This window comes from Tachypleus tridentatus, chromosome 4 (assembly GCF_004210375.1).
Source record: "Tachypleus tridentatus isolate NWPU-2018 chromosome 4, ASM421037v1, whole genome shotgun sequence".
Taxonomy (NCBI): domain Eukaryota; kingdom Metazoa; phylum Arthropoda; class Merostomata; order Xiphosura; family Limulidae; genus Tachypleus; species Tachypleus tridentatus.
This window is the reverse complement of record NC_134828.1, coordinates 111,648,482-111,671,434: the sequence shown is the minus strand read 5'-3', so window position 1 is coordinate 111,671,434 and position 22,953 is coordinate 111,648,482. Positions and strand designations below refer to the sequence as shown.

General features: G+C 34.1%; 1 protein-coding gene across 2 annotated transcripts; it reads left to right on the top strand.

The window, feature by feature from the left end:
- Positions 1-14,513: 14,513 nt before the first annotated feature.
- Positions 14,514-21,997, top strand: LOC143249880 (nuclear receptor subfamily 2 group F member 1-A-like). 2 transcript variants are annotated; one of them, XM_076500471.1, is made up of 2 exons: positions 14,514-15,628; positions 20,700-21,997. In XM_076500471.1, exons 1-2 carry the CDS (start codon positions 15,238-15,240, stop codon positions 21,233-21,235), a joined length of 927 nt encoding a protein of 308 aa, XP_076356586.1. In that variant the 5' UTR covers positions 14,514-15,237; the 3' UTR covers positions 21,236-21,997. The 2 variants fall into 2 exon arrangements, with proteins under 2 accessions (XP_076356586.1, XP_076356587.1); XM_076500472.1 differs by having other exon boundaries at positions 14,518-15,616; positions 20,700-21,980.
- The last annotated feature ends 956 nt before the right edge of the window (positions 21,998-22,953 follow it).

The following is a 22,953-nucleotide window of genomic DNA, read 5'->3' as shown; positions in this document are numbered from 1 at the left end:
AAGAAAGACTCCAAATTTCAACGATTCCAGTTAAATTATCCCAATCTCCAAACACACACCATAAGAATATGTTGATGTTTGTTTCATTTTAGCATCCTAACAGTTTGTTCGTATCATTAAATTATGAGAATATGTTGATGTTTGTTTCATTTTAGCATCCTAACAGTTTGTTCGTATCATTAAACCATGAGAATATGTTGATGTTTGTTTCATTTTAGCATCCTAACAGTTTGCTCGTATCATTAAACCATGAAAATATGTTGGTGTTTGTTTCATTTTAGCATCCTAACAGTTTGTTCGTATCATTAAACCATAAGAATATATTGATGTTTCTTTCATTTTAGCATCCTAACAGTTTGTTCGTATCATTAAGCCATGAGAATATGTTGATGTTTGTTTCATTTTAGCATCCTAACAGTTTGTTCGTATCATTAAACCATAAGAATATATTGATGTTTCTTTCATTTTAGCATCCTAACAGTTTGTTCGTATCATTAAACCATGAAAATATGTTGATGTTTGTTTCATTTTAGCATCCTAACAGTTTGTTCGTATCATTAAACCATGAGAATATGTTGATGTTTGTTTCATTTTAGCATCCTAACAGTTTGTTTGTATCATTAAACCATGAGAATATGTTGATGTTTGTTTCATTTTAGCATCCTAACAGTTTGTTTGTATCATTAAACCATGAGAATATGTTGATGTTTGTTTCATTTTAGCATCCTAACAGTTTGTTCGTATCATTAAACCATAAGAATATGTTGATGTTTGTTTCATTTTAGCATCCTAACAGTTTGTTCGTATCATTAAACCATAAGAATATGTTGATGTTTGTTTCATTTTAGCATCCTAACAGTTTGTTCGTGTCATTAAACCATAAGAATATGTTGATGTTTGTTTCATTTTAGCATCCTAACAGTTTGTTCGTATCATTAAACCATAAGGATATGTTAATGTTTGTTTCATTTTAGCATCCTAACAGTTTGTTCGTATCATTAAACCATAAGGATATGTTGATGTTTGTTTCATTTTAGCATCCTAACAGTTTGTTCGTGTCATTAAACCATAAGAATATGTTGATGTTTGGTTCATTTTAGCATCCTAACAGTTTGTTCGTGTCATTAAACCATAAGAATATGTTGATGTTTGTTTCATTTTAGCATCCTAACAGTTTGTTCGTATCATTAAACCATAAGGATATGTTAATGTTTGTTTCATTTTAGCATCCTAACAGTTTGTTCGTATCATTAAACCATAAGGATATGTTGATGTTTGTTTCATTTTAGCATCCTAACAGTTTGTTCGTGTCATTAAACCATAAGAATATGTTGATGTTTGTTTCATTTTAGCATCCTAACAGTTTGTTCGTATCATTAAACCATAAGGATATGTTGGTGTTTGTTTCATTTTAGCATCCTATCAGTTTGTTCGTATCATTAGATTTTGGTTTGATTTCCTTTCTCAATATTGATTTCAAGGCGAGAATACCATTAGGTTTAACAGCTACCAACAGCTATACACATATTCTCATGAATGTTGAATGTATTTAAAATGTACCAGTTCACTGTTTCGTCACTGCTGAGAGGTACAAGCATATTCCTTTATGGTCAATAACTCCTACTCATTTCAGTTCTGATATAATATACAGTGTGCCAACAGATAGTTATATACACAGTAAAACGCATGACAGCAGTAATCCATTTATTCATGCTAGAGGTTTCAAACATTTCCTCACAAAGGAACGTTTCCAGGGTGAAGTGTATGATCCCACTAATGCATTGAAACAAATCGAACTGTAAGCATAGATTAGAGTCCTGATGAGAACCCTATATTTTCCATGTCATTTATTGTTAGTTGCAACCAATTTCAGCATCCCACCCTGGATGTATACTTGGAAGTTACGCAACACACTACAGAGTTGAGTATCCACTTAACCATGAGTTTTTCGGTCATATTTTACCATATAATGCATTTGTCAACCATCGCATTTCATCTAGCAAAAAATGTTGACTTTGAGCTGGAGAAGAAAATTTTCGAAAATGCTTGAGAAACATTCGCTAAGGTTTGGACAGAATTGGTTCTTAGTGATTATGACGTAACATCGGGATTCGTATTTAGAACATAGTGAAACATGTTTGCCGAAGAGCCATTCACGGAGCAGACTACACAGCCCGTTTGACAGTCTTAATATTTGTTGCAAGTCATGAAGTGCAACAATAATAAATGTTGTAGAGCATAGAGAATAAACTGGCTTGACGCGTTTCCTGGGAAATGTCTACCTGTGTCATTTCCTTTGAAATGTTGAAGAACGTAGAGAACAAACTGGCTTGACGTGTTTCCTGGGAAATGTCTACCTGTGTCATTTCCTCTGAAATGTTGTGGAACGTAGAGAACAAACTGGCTTGACGCGTTTCCTGGGAAATGTCTACCTGTGTCATTTCCTCTGAAATGTTGTAGAACGCAGAGAACACACTGGCTTGATGCGTTTCCTGGGAAATGTCTACCTATGTCATTTCCTCTGAAATGTTGTAGAACGTAGAGAACAAACCGGCTTGACGTGATTCCTGGGAAATGTATACCTGTGTCATTTCCTCTGAAACCAAGCAGCAGGATAAAAGGTAAAAAATAAAATCACAAAACGCAGTTGTGGTTACTCTGTTTAAAGAAGATGAACATGTTTAATACTAGAATAGTTAAGCCACGAGTATCGGATGTTTCCTTCTCTAAATTCTGGCTTCAAAATATCCCAAACATGATGGTCTTTACATCATCCAGCAGTAGGCTTAGCACGTCCACATTCAAGTAACCACATGGACAGAGACTTGAACCACGTTGTTATAGGCAGAAAGACAGCGCAACAGTCACAATTTAAGTGTTCCAATCTCTGCCAAACTGTTTAAGTCAAGGAAGCCTTGACTAAGTCTGGCCTTAAAGAGGCACATCGGGTTTTCATCCAAGTTTTCTGGGATGATAAATAATCTATAATTATGCTGAAAATTCATCATCTTTTGGATAAAGTAAAGTTATCAGTTTGACATCCAAATATAACAAATATCGTTCCTTTATCTGAAAAGTTTTAATTAAGAAAGTTTAGGAATTACGGTTTCTGATAAACTTCCCTCAATTCAACCTAATTGCATTTTGAATTAAAGTTCAGCTTTAATTTACAAAATTCTATTTTATCATTGACTTCAGTTAATATTATTTTTAGTCACTTAATTCGAATTGACCTTATCGAATCTGTTTTTATGGAGTTTTTTCTGACATCAACATTTTGCGGAAATATACATATTACTGTACAATTGTTTCCATAGTTTTTATCAGCTTTATTAGTTTAGTTTTATAAAGTAGTTTGTGTAAATATAGATACACTTTTCGATCAGTTTGTTTTCATAATTGAGTTTTGTAAGTTCCGACTGCCAACCTGTGTTTGGTTTTAATTTCTGTGTCACTTCTTGTTAAAATGACACCAAACACTGTTGATGTTTTAAAATTCTCCTGCATAACCTGATAAGAAAGATTTTCTCTTTTACACACGGAGGAAGTGGAAAAACAGTTTATATAAAATCGAATACAGGTGAGAAATGTAAGTGAGACAGAGTATTTGACCCCAAAATGGATGTTCGACCTTTTATTCAAATCAGTTTAAAATAAAATATGTATTTATGTCAAGCATTAAAAAGTAATAAATTGCAAATAAAATCTAGTAACAACTTACGAATTGTTATTCTAATTATTGTTGTTATTTTACAACAGTTTAAAATAATTAAATGAATATCTTTCTTGTTTGTGCTATTTTAAACCGATAGTTCCTTTATCTTTGACTAGAAATTATTTTATCCATTTTTACATATAACAAACTAATATACTACGGCTTGTTTGTATTTTCAGCCTATATCTGACACGTTGGCTCAGTGGTCAGGTCATAAACCTGCTGGCCAGGTTGTTAAGGCACTTGACTCGTAATCAGAGGGTCGCAGGTTAGAATCCCCGTCACACCAAAACATGCTTGCCCTTTCAGTGGTGAGGGCGTAATTATGTGACCGTCAATCCAATTATTCGATGGTTAAAAAGTAGCCAAAGAGTTGGCGGTGGGTGGTGATGACTAACTGTCTTCCCTCTCGTCCAACACTAGATAGCTCTCCCGTAGCTTTGCGAGGAATTCAAAAACAAATAAATAAATTCTTCTCTCGTATATTTGTTTGATTCTTTATCTCTAAACTTGTTATTTTAAAAGGTAATTTATCACTTCTCACTAAATTAATTGTAATTCCCAAGTCTTTAAATGCAACTTAAGTCGCAAGAATATCACGTTAACGGTCATGACACGTCAAGAACGGACCTGTCAAACGTTGAAGAGTTACTTCTATGTGCAACAGGAAAAACCCGGATAAACATGTTTGGTCATACAATATTCTAAATGAAGTATTTATGCTAGTATATCCTCGTTCGCTATAACAATGAACCACATTCCTCTTCAGAGTTTAGAACAGCTCAAGTAATCCATCTCTAACCTGTTTTTCATACAAGTGCTTTTTTAATATTCGGATTGAGTAAACAAAAGCTCTAACTGCTAAATCACTTTTTACCTGGGAATTCTTTAGCGACTTAAATAGTTTGTCTATTGTTCTAACATACGGAAATCCCATATATAATGGGATATATATATCATTAACCTACATACTACGCTATCTCAGTGTGCGTTAATGAGAACTAATATACTGGTCAGTTTATACAACTAAATAAGACGAAAGTGAGTAGAATCAGCACCTGTTATTTTCAGATAAACTGATATATTATGTTGTGGTTTCGGCTGAATTTTCTTACATGGGTAAATGCATCCATGCTAGGACTGTTAACTTATCATGAATTGTTTATTCGCATGTACAGAAAAAGCTATAATTGAAGACCTGATTTATGTTACCGAAATTATTTCAAACTTTATCCCTTTTCAAGTGTTTCTTATTCTAGATTTATAACATCAGTAAGTAAGTGACAAGTAAGGGTTTTATTATTGTTGTTCTTTCTGTAGTTTCCATATTTACTGAAGCCAGTTTTCAACGACCTTTTTGGAGTCGTCCTTGTGCCAACTGCTGTCTAATACGAATATTTTGTTATGTTTGGTTTGGTTTGAGTTTCACGCAAAGCTACACGAGGGCTATTTGCGCTAGTCGTCACCAATTTAGCAGTGTAAGACTAGAGGGAAGGCAGCTAGTCATCACCACCCACCCCCAACTCTTGGGCTACTCTTTTACCAACAAATAATGGGATTTACCGTCACTTATAACGCCCCCACGGCTGAAAGGGCGAGCATGTTTGGTATTAAGGAGATTCGAACCCGCGATCCTCTGATTACGAGTTGTATGTTTTAACCACCTGGTTGTGCCAGTCATTACTTTTTATGTAACAGTTGTCTTAAAGACGGCTTCAAAAAGGGAGTTCAAAACTTGTTCCAATAAATATTGAACGCTGATAGAACGAGTGGTATTGAGCTACATCCAATGAAAAGTACTTTATGATCTTTGATCGTACAGAAAGAAGCACTTTTGGTTAGCTAAACTTTCCAAGCTATAGTTTAAGTTTGTTTATTATATTAAAGCTACGTAGATTAGAAACAATATAAAATTCATTTGCGAAGGAGCTTTTTAGATGTAATTAAATAATTTTACAGGACGTATGGACAGCTCACAAAATATTCTTCTGTACCGATATTCATGAAGCTATTCCACTATATCTGTTAGTCTATTTATACCATCAAGAAGTCGCTTGTTTTTATACGATTTCAAAGCATCAAAAGTTCATATATTTTAATAATGCCAGCTAACAGTAGCTATTTTAATGTTTTGTTAAAGTTAGCTATTGGTACTTATTAAAATAATATTCAATAGTTCTTTGTGCATATTAATAGCTTCGGTAACTTGTTTTTTTCATATTTTAGTGAGAAAGTTCTAATAAATCTTTATTATATGTTATAATAAAGTAAGTTTCAATAAATATTTACATGTCTTAATAAAGTAATTTTAACATAGCCCGGCATGACCACGTGGTTAAGGCATTCGACTCGTAATCCGAGGGTCGCGGGCTCGAATCCCGTCGCCTCAAACATGTTCGCCCTTTCAGCCGCGGGGCATTATAATGTTACAGTCAATCCCACTGGTCGTTGGTAAAAGAGTAACCCAAGAGCTAAATTAGGAACGGTTAACGCAGATAGCTCTCGTGTAACCTTCCGCGAAATTCAAAAGTAAACAGTAAATCTTTACGTGTTTTAATAAAGTAAGTTCCAACAAATAGTTGCAGGGTCATATCTTCAACAGATCTTTACGTGTTTTAATGATGTAACATCCAATACTTATTTACATGTTTAATAAAGCGAAATCCAACAATTTTTTACACGTTTTATTGAAGTACATTATAACAGTTATTTACATTTATGGATAGATAAACATGATGTCTTTTTGTGTCTGTCTCTCGCCGTGGGTCTGTACTTTATGCGCCGTCACATCTTTAAAGACATAAGTTCTGAACTAGAAACACAGAGAGAACTTTGTTCGGGAAGTAACGTGGACTATACAACTGTGACCTCAGAGCCGTTTTCAAACCGAAAATTATTTATATGTATATAAATATAATAGTGCTGTCTGTTGTCTGTTGTATGTCTATGTAACTACTTTGTGTGGATGAATCTTCACCAAATTTAGTATTCAGGTTCATTAGTCCATGAGTAGATACCAGCAAATCTTTAGTTTCACGTTTCACGGGGCCCGGCATGGCCTAGCGCGTAAGGCGTGCGACTCGTAATCCGAGGGTCGCGGGTTCGCGCCCGCGTCGCGCTAAACATGCTCGCCCTCCCAGCCGTGGGGGTGTATAATGTGACGGTCAATCCCACTATTCGTTGGTAAAAGAGTAGCCCAAGAGTTGGCGGTGGGTGGTGATGACTAGCTGCCTTCCCTCTAGTCTTACACTGCTAAATTAGGGACGGCTAGCACAGATAGCCCTCGTGTAGCTTTGTGCGAAATTCCCAAACAAACCAAACCAAAAACGTTTCACGGTTTTTCTGGGCGTTTCTTAGCACTACTTTTTCCCCTCTAGTTAGATCTTCATCAAATTTAAAATTAAAGTTTGTTTGATCCATACAACCTTGCTGTATTGTATGTTACGGTTTTTAATTCATTTCTACCAATACTTCAACACTAAGATGGGTCATCACTATATCTTACGTAAGGGTTTTTGGGTCCATGTAGAGATATATGCATATTTGAGGTTTTACAGTTTGGGTTTTGAAGCTTCTATGGGTCTACAAAAACATTAGGACGAGAGAATGTTTTATTATTATTTCCATTTTATGAGACTAAGTCTTCCATGGTATCACAGAATACAAATTTCAACACTATGGTAATGCTTCGCTGATCCCTGTTGACAACTGAATGAGCCAGTGTGAGAATAGTTGTCATTCTTTAATATTCCCATATACTTATATCGAGGGCACGTCATAATAGTTCTGTTTGAATGAACATACTGATCGAATGTATGATCTAAAATAAATGTCACTGCAGTGTCTTAACTACATGGAAAGGAGTTAGCAAGGAGCTAACATGTTGTACCGGTACAAACTGGAAAAAATCAATTTTATAACACTCAACAAATAAACCTTGACAAAAACAGTGTTTAACACCATACATTAAGTTCTGCTGTCATGCGTAGAGAATTAATTGTCAGTAGAACAGGGAGTTCGCATAAAAACTTTACGTGGCGCTCATTGGAGTCTTCTACAAATTACTGCAGACTTGAAATGCTCCTTAAACACTAGTGTCGAGTGCACCCTAGATCATGAGACTGAGAGAGATAAGTTTGAAAATAGGAAAGAAATAGGCAGAACACCTAAACTCAGTTACACTGATGTTAAGTATCTTTGTTCATACAGTGTTTGGGACAGAAGGAAGACTGTCACTGATACTCAGCATGACAGAAACAGCCATGTACCAAATGACAGGAAAGAGTCCAGATGTACAGTGCTAAAAAGACTCAACAAGAATGGAATGTTTTGTCGCGTAACAGTTTAAAACCTTTATTTCGATCGCCAAATATACTTAAGATACTGAAATCCGCTGAAAAGTGTAAAAAATGGACTTTTGATGATTGGATTGGAAAACGGTGTTATGGATGGATGAGTCCATGTTTGAAATATTTGGTTCAAAGGGTAGGTTGTGATGGTTTGGGTTTTTTTTTCTGCTGAAGTGACAGAAGATGTTTACAAGATAGATGGATTAATGGACCAGCACAAGTACCATCAGATAATAAATGGATTAATGGACCGGAGCAAGTTCCGTCCAATACTGATCTGTCATGGTATACCCAGTGGTTTATGTATTATTGGTAAAGGATTCTGCTACCAAGAAGATAATGACCCGAAACACTTTATGAAAGTGTACAGAGACATTTAGAGTAAATACCAAAGAGCACATTGATTAAATATGTTGAAACAATCTCTGCGGCTATTAAAGTAAAAGGGAAAACAAAATATATTAACTATTTGATAAATTCACACACGTTCATTGAGTTTCTCTTGTGCTAAATACGAATATTAATAAAAACATTGATGTTTCATCTGTTATATACCTTTCACTATTCTTTGAAAGTAGCCTGAAATCTAATTTTTGACTTTGTCGTAATGTTTTTGCACAGTAATGTATAAAGAAAGTGACTCTTCACGTCCTAAGATAACCAACCTTTCATTAATCGTAAATTTCCGAGACTTCCTCCAGAGGACGGGTACTCCAGCTGAAACTTCAACAAAGTAAGTTTTAATAAAGCTTTATCGCTTTAGTAGAATAAGTTTTAAAAAAAATTTAATGTTTTGATAAATTAGTTCTAGTAACCCTTTTATAAAACCTTATACGTTCAAACATTTATTGCAACATTAAAATACGCTATAAATATTCGTTTTGTAAAATGTTCTGTTTTTTACTTCTTTTTACAGCTTGGAATTAGATGTTACTGAACCGTCTAATCTAATGATTCGCTTTGTGTTATAGGAATGGTATTAGCTCGTCACTTGCACGCAATCGTAATGAGTTCACGTGCTAACCTCTCGCAAGGATAGGACGGTTTGCAGAATTCTTTCAATTATTATGGGTCTAAGACATCACGTAATCTCAAAATAAAGCGATTTTAAGAAGGTACATTACAAAGAGCAGGAACATAAATATTAAAATTAGGTATTCAATAGGTATTACACATTACACAAGTTCATATTTTTTATTATCAATATAATATATCAAACTTTATTTATGTTTGGATAGATTTAAATAGAATTTTTCAATCGAGTTATTAAGATATATTAGTTTATGTAAATAAAATAAAAATATTTCAAAAGAAAATAATTTAACCTAATTTGGCACATTTGTTATAATGACGGCCTTGCCCTCATATTTTTGTAATTTTCAGACTGGTATTGCTTAATATCAATATATATCTGTATAATTCAAAGCATCGTTTTGTAGCATCATTATATGTTTTCGTAAGTCAAACTAGTGTTTCTTATCATGATTCTCATATACCTATAATTCAATCTAACATTTCGTAACATGTTTATCCTATCCTATACTTCGTAGCATGATTTTCACACGTTTTTGTGAATTCAGTCTAATACTAAATAGCATGATTCTCGTATATATGTTACGCAATCTAACACTTACTAGCATAATTCTCATATACTTTTAACTTTATACAATACTTTATAACATGGTTCTCGCATATTTGTATTTTAAGCCAACACTTCACAACATGTTTATTACGTATCAGTAGCTTAAGCCGACATTTTATTCACAGTTAGTTAGTTTATAGCAACTTCTGTTTATCACGCTGTTTCACTGTTTACTATTGGCTACGTTATTATAAACATTCAGAAATTGTGAATTATATATATCGAAGGCTGTCAGATTTTATGTATGAGTCGGATTCGTTACAGTAGGTGTCTGTGACTTGTTGGCGGTACATTTCAACAATAAACAAACAGCATATAGTCCCTTTGTTTTAAAATAATATATTAAGATAGTGAAACAGCGTAATAAACAGAAGTTGCTATAAGCTCAATAACTGTGATTGAAATGTAGGCTTGAGGTACTGAGACGTAAGAGACATGTTATGAAGTGTTGGCTTGAAGTACAAATATTTGATAATTATATGAGAATTTAAATCTCTAGATACAGAATAATCGTATATTTCATCGAAGTCCACACAAGCTGCTTCAATTACTTTAGAACACAACTGGCAAGACGAATAATTCTTCTCTATTCTGTTATTACAGTACAGTCTGTGATAATTTGTATTTAAAAATCGCTATACGCTCTTTAGGGTTAAATTCACAACCATGCATTTTAGAGCTAAATATTGAACTAAATTTTTAACGTGTATTTATACCACAACAGAGCTCTAGAACGTTCCACATACTAATAGTTATTATGATGCAATAATATTCGATTAAAATAACGAGAAAAAACTCGGAAGATTCTACTAACATGACGCAATAATATAATAATCGACAATTTACAACAGCTGAACTACACAACGTATCATTATTAAACAGTTACGTGAACAAATTTGCGATAAAATATCGTTTCTAAATTTAATATTCCTACTATATGTATATAACTATATATATCATAACTTTTGTATTAAAGTTAAACCAAAACAGTCTTGCATATCTAACAAAGACTAAAAATGAAACATCACATAACTTTCGTCGAAACACATAAACATGTCGATGTTTGAGCTCCATTAAAAATAAGAAAAGAGTCTGGGACGAATTTTGTAGGTAGGTTAACCCTACCTGACTTTGAAGGAGATTTATGGCCATTGTTTAACATATTGTGTTCTGAAAACACCCCTAGCTACGATAAGATACTAACTCACATAACATTAAGTCTACAATTTGTCTTTATACGCTAACTATATTCTCTGTTTCTTGAACTTCAAAACTATTATGTGACAAGTCCTAGGACAGATGAAAGTCATTTCTTAAACACACATTTTCTTGAGAATAAAATATTCATAGAAGAACATATTTCGTAAATGACTTCATCTTTGAAATAATACATGAAATTATAACAAATAAGTCCTACTTATTACCGACAGGGTTTTGTGGCCAGTATGTCACGTGATAACAAAAACAAATACTAGTAGGTGCAAGCGAAAATGTGACTGTTACTCTTGAATGTTGGATGTCATCGTTTAAAGATTAGTGAGGTCAGGTCAGCATTTGTTGGATATATTGTTTGCTGGATGTAACAGTATTAGGTCGGTGACTCAACTTTTCCGTTTTTTTATTCTAACTTATTTTGAAACTGAACAGAGAATATTTTATATTTGTCATTCTATAAGTTGTGGAGAAGATGATACGAATGGGAGACTGAAGGAATGACTATTGTGATCTATCTATCGAGAATGGTGTAGGAGAGACTCGTACCCGAATACGTGCCTAAAGGCACTTGATGTACTTGTACTAATAGCTCCCTGATCTGCCCCAGCGGCCAATAAAGGCAACTTTAAAACTGGTCTTACAAGTGGCGATGGTGATCCGTGACTACAACAGACCTTCGACTTGTCCAAGGAGATGGTAAAGTCACGTTTCAACCATCGATGAAATACGTGTAGGTTGCAGGATATCCAGTGTAACATTATGTGGCAGCCGTCTGACGCCTCTTCCTAGCCTTAGTCTAGGTAACCACTTCCTTAAGTAATAAACTACACGCGAGCTCACTCCGAAACCTCCCCAGCAAAAGTATGAACTTGGATGTAGCGCATAACTATAATATATCATAGTTAAGTTGACAGTCAAAAATTAAGGCCCATAAAATCAACTATAATGGAGTGCTGGTTATGCTCTGTTTTTAACGAAAGGGAGCTACTACTACTTAGAGTATAGTAATGTTTTTGTTTATGAAGTATTATTTGACTCAAATTCGTAAAACTTTTAAGTTGAAATTCAACTTGAATAATTAAATATTCAAGTCTCTTATCTGAAATTGTTTACACGCGAGCAACGTATAAGTTATAAAGTATGTTCTAAGATAAAAAAAAACAACTCCTTTTCATAAAGCAAGTTTCGAATAAGCTTAGAAATGTTTGTGTCGTTTGAATAAATTGATTTAACTGTTTTGTTTCCTTTCTGTTTTTTAATGTTTTATGATTTGTTCGTAGTTAAGCCCAACGTTAAATAATAGGCCACCAGTATTGTGCCCACCACGGGTATCGAAACCCTGACTCTTTAGCGTTATAAGCCCGTGGACTTACAGCTGAGCCACTAGTTTTTTTCTCTTAACTTGCTAAAGGTTTACAAGTTGTTTCAGTCCAGGTGAAAAACATCACATCATATAACTGTAGTAAAACATGGAGATAAAAAGCTACAGTTGCAAACGTCATTGAAGTATATTTGAAAGTAAACAAATACATTACTTAATCTGAGATTCCAGCCTCTTGTTAGACACGATACTTGACTAATTTCTAAACCTGTTTTCCCATCGCAACTACCGATGACTTGCTGTTATCAGGTTTGCTTTGATCGAGACACTAACCCAAAACCATTTGAAGTGAGCAAGCTTAGCTTAAAGACGAAAACATGTTACTTTAGATACACAAACATTCTAGAACACACACATATATATATAAAACCTGTATATAAAGTGAACAAGGTCCTTTTTTAGCCTATAGGTTATTTTAGCAAAGAAGTGCAAGTGACGTGACAGGTTTATGGTGTATATATAGAACATCGAAGTAGTCAAAATAGCTAAGTAGAAAAACCTTGTGATTACATAACGAGATATGTGAGAGAAACCAACTGTCAACAGTATTGAGAAGATAAAAATTAAAAATAAGTAAAAATATGAATATTACACATATTGACAAGAAAATAACACTATGTTAGAAAATGTTTACTTTTCCTTATTCCTGGACAGAAAGTGTTATTTCCCAATTTCTTATGCTTGAAGTAAATATAAAAGACCTATTTTTCTCTTCAAACTTTGTTTTTGTGAACTGGGAGCGTATAACGAAAACATGATGGGAGACTATATTTGAGGTCTGACACGTGAAAATGATTTACATTACAGTCGCAAATCTCGAAAAACTACTCACTTCTAAACATTTTTGTATAACTTTAGTACAAATACATGTAAATCTTGATTCATATGTTGTTTTATTCAGACCTTATGTAAATGAAAATGTGCAAATTTGTCCGTTGTTACATAGAAAATATGTTAATTTCTAAATTTCATTATCCAGGTCACAAAAGCAAAATTTTAAGGGAATAATGGACATTTTTTTTGTGCTTTTACAACATAAGCAATTAAGAAATAACACATACTATCCAGGAACATAATTTGTGTTACATAGTGTAATGTAAGCTTTATTATAAGCCAGAATACTGCACATATCAACAAGCCACGAAATTAAACATGACAAATAAATAATTAGAAATACAAATATCCTATAGAAGAGACTCAAACTTATTATTCTTGTTGAAAGCACAAACCACGAACAGTTTATATACTGAGGAACCATGGAGATAAAGTTTTAAAAGGCTTTAGTATTAAACCTACTGATACATGAAAACATTACACATTCAGAACGTAATGTATTTTTCTTCTCCCATACGTGACAAACAATAAAAATCACACAAACTGCTAAGTGATCCGAAACAAGATATCTTCAAGAAACACGAAGATGCCTATAAATTTTTTAATGTCTTTAAATCCTTGGAAATAGTATATTCACCGTCCGTGAAAATAACCACTACGCCAGTCTCTGTAACATGAAATCCAGTTTGATCGTAATAGTAAGAAACTACGTAAAAACATAAACGAACTTTTAAACTACAAAACAAAGATATTTCCTACCTGATTTGTTTGTACTCTAAAACCTTCTTTTAACTCGATTAAAAACAATATTTCATAAACAGTTTTTGTATCGTGTTACGTTCTGCAAACTAACTTATCCTACCTTTTAACACCAAGGATATATTTGTATTCTCCAAATTCTTGTGACCAGCATATCCATCTGAACATCATTAGTTTATTTTGTTAGTAAAACTGGGAAAAGGATATTTAATGAAAAAATATATAACAGTTTTTGATAGCAGCATAAGTTTGTTTTCTTCTATTTTTTGCGTCGTAATTTATAAGACAGTAATTAAATACGATTATATCAAGTTGAAAGCGAATTTTAATTTGATAATGAAAACAGTAATTATAATAACAAAAGCGGCATAAAGATGCCACATCATAACATCATGATGTATAAGGTAGCAATTAAATACAATTACCCAAGGGTAGGGATAATATTATATTCTATGAGCTTTCCTTTAACTGCTACGCTCTCTCCCACAAACTGTGCTGAACACCCGTAGTGAGCGAGTGACAACACATAACCGTCTCAGATGACCCACTAGGCTTTCTCGATTCGCCTTTCTGTTGGGTTATCTTTAGAAGGTTTGTGATATATTGAAATGGTGGGAGGTTTTTGGAGTCAATACTGCGATATTTAGAGCCAGCCCATATTTTACACCTCCCGAGTCTCATACTTTGGTCAAATTCCCGATGATTGGCCACGATAGCCATAAGACTAGGCGCAAGTAAGCTCGAGGATCAGAACATTCAACAAGCCGACAAATTGCACGAGTATCGGCACGAGACGAGAGAATGACCAATGAGAAAGCAGTTGAAACCTCTGAGGTTCGGCGCTCTGATTGCCTGTAGGCTACACCAGGATTATCACTCACTAATAGACATCTTGAACTTTGATGACACAGCAGCCATATATGGAATGGTTTCCATGACAACTAAACAGCCTCTACTATTATGTCATAATTCACGGTCCTAGAAGTCCGCCACTCGCTTCACAGATAGCTAGCTACTTTCCGACTCTTACCAACTCACTCAGGCCCAAGTTCACGCAGGTTCACGCGCAGTTCCTCCTTACTTTGGTTGCTTGGGGGCAGAGGGCTTGTTGTTGTGAAGCGTGAGTGGGACAGCTCTAGTTGCCCGTCTGCCTTGGCTGTGTAAGGACACGCGGAATGCCATTGTGTTGGGTGGGGATTATAACAAACATAGCGCCTTTCGATTTAGGATAGTGAAAGGCTTACATCGGACTGTTTCTATGGGGAGGTAACACCGACAATCTAAACCGTTCTGAGTGAACTAGCTCACAGAGAATATCAGGGTGTGACTTTAGATCTCTGGCATGGCGCTGGCCGTAACATCTTGGAGGGATCCACCGCCGACTGCTGGGGTCTCGGTACCGGAAACCGACCTTGCTCCGCAGACACCGACGGACGGTCACAGCGGTCCTCCTCCGCCCCCACAGCCAAGTACGACGTCTCAGACTGTTGATAAAAACGTTCAACACATGGAATGTGTGGTCTGTGGAGATAAAAGCAGTGGCAAACACTACGGCCAGTTCACGTGCGAAGGTTGTAAGTCCTTCTTTAAAAGAAGCGTCAGACGAAACTTGACCTATACCTGTCGTGGAAACAGGAACTGCCCAGTTGACCAACATCATCGAAACCAGTGCCAATACTGTCGGCTCAAGAAGTGTCTCAAGATGGGCATGCGCAGGGAGGGTAGGTTCCCAGGTTAGCTTGCATTTCTCTAACGTTAACATTACGCCACTGGACAGCTGTGACGTAATCAAGGACCAGTTGCTTTGCTTATTAACTAACAAACAAAGGCGACTTTTATTAACGATTTTTAGCCTTTATGCCATCTATAAGTTAATCTATATAATAGTGTACCAAACAAGTACCTGATAGCTAACTTGTGGAACATAAACATTGTTTTTGTATGTAATATCTCCCTAAACTATTACGACTTCTCAGTAAATGTTTCTGACCTGGCATTAAGACGTAGGTGACACGTTAATACACAATATATGTTTTATATAGGGCTGTGATAAGATCTTACTGTTAAACAATTAATACAGTTGGCTCATAAGAATACTACAAGAACAACATTATTTTACATATAATGCGTATTTTTATTATTTGTGAAGATGTGCAGAAAACGATTTGTTAATACATTCATGCAACACTAATACGTTAGCGGTGTATTTGAAGTGAAAGCTCTCTTCGTTCAGTTAGGGGTAGCTATGTCTTCTTCCGCTTTGTTGGAATTGTAATAATAACAAACTATCTGAACAACGTAGTTTTTCTTAAAACGATTATAGAATAATGTCAGAAAACTATGTTGTACCGGTGTAAGCTGAAAGTAGTTCTTATAAATAATTTTCAGGATGTTTACAAGAATAACTATGTCCACCGACACGAGAGTTTTAGCTTATGTCTCGTTTTAGCAGCTCACCTCATAGAATGTGTTTAGGATTGAAGTATCAGAGAATTATGATTTTTGTGAATAAGTTATATTCTATCTCAGGATTAATTCTATTAACAGTTCCCAGTTTGAAGTCGTGACGAAATTTGGTATAAATCTCTAAAGTATACCTTATAAGTAGCTTATGGACAGAAGAATGCTATTGTTTCGAATAGAATTATTGTAATTGAAATACGAAGTCCGTGCTTCACAGAGTAATTAGTCGGTTTATCAAGTTCATACTTTGTACGTTATCACGTTTAACGGGTTTAGTATTAAGAGTTAAAACGATGTATGATGATCATAATGTTACACACAATACTAACACTAAACACTAAGGTTGTTCTAGTTTTTCAGATATCTTGAATGTTTTAAATATTACGCAGTCCTAAATAGTCAGTTATGCATGTGTGTTTTTATTAATTAATTAATTATTGTGTAAAGTAGTATTCAGTTCAACTGTTATTGTTTTGATCATTTCTAGTTGGTTTCCACTTTCTTATGATCGTTTTAAAATGGTCTGTTCTTTCTTCCACGTATGATGTAATATTCCCCGATTTTTTACCCAGTAAATAGTGTGTTTTTCCCAAACTGTAATTGCTGTGGCATTCTGCGAGTCCACCAGGGTCACAGCGGGATGCCTGGAGACTTACACAGGTAGAAACCGGGTTTTCATACTTATAGTAGGCAGAGCACAGACAGCCCATTGTGTAGCTTCATGTTGAATTATAACCACTCCGTGATACGAAAATGAAGAACATTCACACACTAATGACATGAAACAAAGATACGGTTTCAACTTTTTATTTTGACAACTACATTAGATCCTGATTCGAACCATATTGTGTAGAGAAATGTCCAATTCTTCATTATTAATTCATTATCATTTAATTCTAAGGTGTAATTTGATCATCAAATCACCATGAACTTGATTTTAGAATACTATATTATCATAGTTAGTGTTTGAATACTATAATATCATAGTTAGTGTTAGAATACTGTAATATCATAGTTAGTGTTAGAATACTATATTATCATAGTTAGTGTTAGAATACTATATTATCAGTGTTAGTGTTAGAATACTATATTATCATAGTTAGTGTTAGAATACTATAATATCATAGTTAGTGTTAGAATACTATATTATCAGTGTTAGTGTTAGAATACTATAATATCATAGTGTTAGAATACTATATTATCATAGTTAGTGTTAGAATACTATATTATCAGTGTTAGTGTTAGAATACTATATTATCATAGTGTTAGAATGCTATATTATCATAGTGTTAGAATACTATATTATCATAGTGTTAGAATGCTATATTATAATAGTGTTAGAATGCTATATTATCAGTGTTAGTGTTAGAATACTATGTTATCATAGTATAATTATTATAATTTTTATTATAATATTATATTTTCATAGTATAATTATTATATATTATTATTATGATACTATGTTATCACAATTAGTGTTTGTTGGTTCCACAGAAATCTGTAAATAGAAGTACCTTGTTATGTTTCAAATCTAGTTCTAATGTGGCACAGCAGTATGTATGCGGGCTTACATTGCCAGAAACCGGGTTTCGATACCTGTCGACAGAGTACAGATAGCCCATCGTGTAAATGTGAGCTTCAAACAACGTGCAACGGTTCCGTAAAATGGTCCTCACAACGACATCTGTTGTATAAAAAAAACTAAACTTTTGTCGGATACCATAACGGATTAGAAACACGTTTACAAAAAAAATTCATTTCTACTGCTGATTTTTTCTAAGTCTGACTAACGTATTCAACGTTTCACTAAGGCTTGACAAGTAAAATAATATGGTGAAAGTTTAATACGCTTTCTTATGATAATTATTCTCACACATATAGTGTTAATTAACTCAGGATAACTTGTACAGATTTACTGATATGACGCGAAGGAATATCTCTGGTTGTCATGTGACCCATTATGTTGTACTCTAGTGATAAATTATACATAGCATAACCGAACGTTTATGTCTCCTTCTTATAATTTCATAAAGGTCTTCTGTAATTCACAAACAAACTAACTGAAATCATTCTTATACATTCTTACATTTTCTGTTTCCCACCATAATCATTTATAGTAGTGGTGTAATATTATTCTGAGACACCGTACAAGTAAGTAGAACATTTTAAACTACACGTACTACAACCGTACTTTGCTTATACGGTGTCTTTTTACATTACAGTTTAGACCGTATAACAAATACATTGTTATTACGAATTAACCTACTTTATTAACACTTAGTACAGTTTAGACTCATTATGTTTTCCTGATTATGTCGTATTGAAAATATATGCTTGTCGTAATTTGTTATTTATTTATTCGTATTATATGTATTAAAAAAAAGTGTTAGAGAAGGCTAGAAACTGAAAATGTATTTATTTGTTCGGCAAAGTTTAACCAGTGACGAGCACTGAGGCTCATTTTAGAATTAACAGAACTAATACTGACATATATTATTTTATTTTCTATTCCAATATAGACTGTAAAAACATTCTACTTTTGTTTAACGTGTATCTGTTTAATCCACTTCCAGTTCCCCATACGATAGTTTTCTGTAACTTGTTTAAACTTAATGTAATCCCCAGCATGATTTAAGTTCAGTATACCAACTGATACAAGCTACTGACACCTGTTACTATTTTTGATGTAGGTACCATGTGTTAGTGTGTTACAGTTTCTCTTTAGTTAATCTCTTCTTGGTGTGTCACAGTATCTGTCACACCACGTTAGAATCTGTTAGTGAACTCTAGTATTTGTATTAATGTCTGTTGGTTTATAATAGTTGTATCACAAGATCCCTCTGTCCGTTTTAATGTGTTGTAATATATATTAGATCAAACAGCGTTAATGTATTCCAGTACCTATTATAGTGATCTATATACTATTCTCATAAGTATGTTTAGTGTCCGTTATGTTGATCTATACTGTTCTCATTAGAGTGTTCAGTGTCTGTTAGGTTGAGCTATACTGTTCTCATTAGAGTGTTCAGTGTCTGTTAGGTTGAGCTATACTGTTCTCATTAGAGTGTTCAGTGTCTGTTAGGTTGAGCTATACTGTTCTCATTAGGGTGTTCACTGTCTGTTAGGTTGAGCTATACTGTTTTCATTCGTGTATTCAGTGTCTGTTAGGTTGATCTATACTGTTTTCATTCGTGTATTCAGTGTTGTTAGGTTGATCTATACTGTTTTCATTCGTGTATTCAGTGTCTGTTAGGTTGATCTATACTGTTTTTATTCGTGTATTTAGTGTCTGTTAGGTTGAGCTATATTGTTTTCATTCGTGTATTCAGTGTCTGTTAGGTTGATCTATACTGTTCTCATTAGAGTGTTCAGTGTCTGTTAGGTTGAGCTATACTGTCTTCATTCGTGTATTCAGTGTCTGTTAGGTTGATCTATACTGTTTTCATTCGTGTATTCAGTGTCTGTTAGGTTGATCTATACTGTTTTTATTCGTGTATTTAGTGTCTGTTAGGTTGAGCTATATTGTTTTCATTCGTGTATTCAGTGTCTGTTAGGTTGATCTATACTGTTCTCATTAGAGTGTTCAGTGTCTGTTAGGTTGAGCTATACTGTTTTCATTCGTGTATTTAGTGTCTGTTAGGTTGAGCTATATTGTTTTCATTCGTGTATTCAGTGTCTGTTAGGTTGATCTATACTGTTCTCATTAGAGTGTTCAGTGTCTGTTAGGTTGAGCTATACTGTCTTCATTCGCGTATTCAGTGTCTGTTAGGTTGAGCTATACTGTTTTTATTCGTGTATTTAGTGTCTGTTAGGTTGATCTATATTGTTTTCATTCGTGTATTTAGTGTCTGTTAGATTGATCTATACTGTTTTCATTCGTGTATTCAGTGTCTGTTAGGTTGAGCTATACTGTTTTCATTCGTGTATTCAGTGTCTGTTAGGTTGAGCTAACTGTTTTCGTTCGTGTATTCAATGTCTGTTAGGTTGAGCTATACTGTTCTCATTAGAGTGTTCACTGTCTGTTAGGTTGATCTATACTGTTTTCATTCGTGTATTCAGTGTCTGTTAGGCTGAGCTATATTGTTTTGGTTCTATTCAATATTCCAAATAATTAGTTTGCAATACATAGTTATTAAATATTTTGTAATATTAACGTACTAGTACTCTACACAGCATTGTTTACCTTTTCCGTAAAAACACTTGTACGGGCCTACGTTTTTAATGTTGTTTCATATGTTTATTATATTTGATAATTATATTTTCAAGTTTCTGTTATGTTCATTTAACACAATTCTACGGTGTGTATTTGTACGACATTTAAAGTAGTTATCTGTTTTACAGCTGTACAACGTGGACGTCTTCCTTCCGCCCAGCATGGCCTCCCTGGTCAGATGACGTTAACCAATGGAGACACTTTAAATGGTCATTCGTATTTGTCCAGTTTCATATCACTTCTCCTCAGAGCAGAACCCTACCAGCCCACGCGCTATGCCCAGTGTATGCAACCAAATAACTTCATGGGTATTGATAACATCTGTGAACTAGCCGCTCGCTTGTTATTCAGCGCTGTAGAGTGGGCAAGAAATATTCCTTTCTTTCCTGACCTTCAAATAACTGACCAAGTAGCTTTGCTCAGACTTGTCTGGAGCGAACTCTTTGTGTTAAATGCGTCCCAGTGCTCGATGCCTCTGCACGTGGCACCTTTATTGGCGGCCGCTGGACTACATGCCTCGCCCATGGCGGCGGACCGTGTGGTGGCGTTCATGGATCACATCCGAATCTTCCAAGAGCAGGTTGAGAAGTTAAAGGCTCTTCACGTTGATGCAGCTGAGTACAGCTGTCTTAAGGCGATCGTTCTCTTTACAACAGGTGAGTGACGTCACATCATTTCCATGACTTCAGAAGGTATCTTACGTCACAACTAAAAATAGTATTTCGTTATCAACAAGGAATAATAACCTATTCGATAGTTTTGGGAAAATAAAAACAACCACTGATCTGTAAGTTTATGAATTTGTATGAGCGTTAAACGCTTTTAATTTTGTCAGTAATCAGACGTGTACAAGAAATTTTACAAGACGTGTAAAAAGACAATAAAAAAAAGAAAACGTAAAGTAATTTTACTCTAATTTGCAATGGATGTTAAAACTTGATGAATAAACGTAATACGACCTTTAAAGTTTAACTATTACGATTATCACGTCATTAGAAAGCTACCAAGTTCTACATTTCTTAGAATTTTGTCACACCTATAACCACTTAGTAGACACTAACCATATTTTGGAAGTAGGAGAGTCAGCATCGCAAATTCATTTACACAACTAGAAGGAGTTATAAAATGTATTTACTACTGTAATTAATATACGACAGCACTTTATGCAAACAGCTCGTGTTTTTCATGTTCTGTGCTCTATTATCTCTTTAATATAACTTCAATTAAAATTTCTAATATATTTAGTTTTATTATATTTTTTGCTATAACGCTTTTTACTATAGAGAATTTATTCCATTTGTAGCGTATTATATGGATTTAAAGCTATCCTAACTTTTCTGAGCTGAACAAACTTCATGAGATATTAGTGGTTTTACGGCCGAAAACGTTAACAGCTAGTGTACTTAACTGATGAAACAGTGTATTCTAATCTTTATAAATAAGAGGAATATATTTAATTAGGTACATTCGTTAGCAGATTCACCTTTAATTTTGATCTAAGTGTGTAGCTTGCTGTGACAGGAAGTCAATATTAATAAATTCTTTGAAGGAGTTGGATAAAGCAGTTTTCTTCCACAATTGTCAGTTATTGTACAATGAAGAGAATTCACTCAGCTATAGAATATAAGTTGATAAGCCTTTAAGCATTCTTACGTAACTAAAAGGTCCTGTACAATGACAATTTGGCCTTTTTAGCTAAGAAAGAATAAGTGATACAATAAAACTCAAGTTATTTGATTAAAGTCACCCAAGAGTTGGCGGTGGGTGTTCTTGACTAACAGCATGCTTTTCTTTGGGTTTATTTGTTCAAAATTAGGGATAACTATTGCAGTTAGTTTATGTACAGCTTAACGCTAGTATCCAAAACACAAAACAAACAAGTATTCTAAACCCCATGGATATATTTAAGTACGAGCTTTACTTACTTGTATTTTTATAGGTACATTAAGTACGAGCTTTACTTACTTGTATTTTTATAGGTACATTAAGTACGAGCTTTACTTACTTGTATTTTATAAATTAAGTACATTAAGTACATTAGCTTTACTTACTTGTATTTTTATAGGTACATTAAGTACGAGCTTTACTTGTATTTTTATAGGTACATTAAGTACGAGCTTTACTTTGTATTTTTTTATAGGTGCGTTAAGTACTAATTTTCCTATTGTAACTAAAATAAAAGAGACGTAATATTTTTCATTTATTTATCTTTTCAATAAACTTCACAAGTGATTAATATGCATTTTTCGAGTTAACTGATAGAATTTCTCATCAAGAAAAATGAGTGTTCTGGTGGCACAACGGTAATCTTAAGAGCTTGTAACGCTAAATATCTATGTTCGATCCACATGGTGGGTACAGCAAAGATAGCCCATTGTGTAG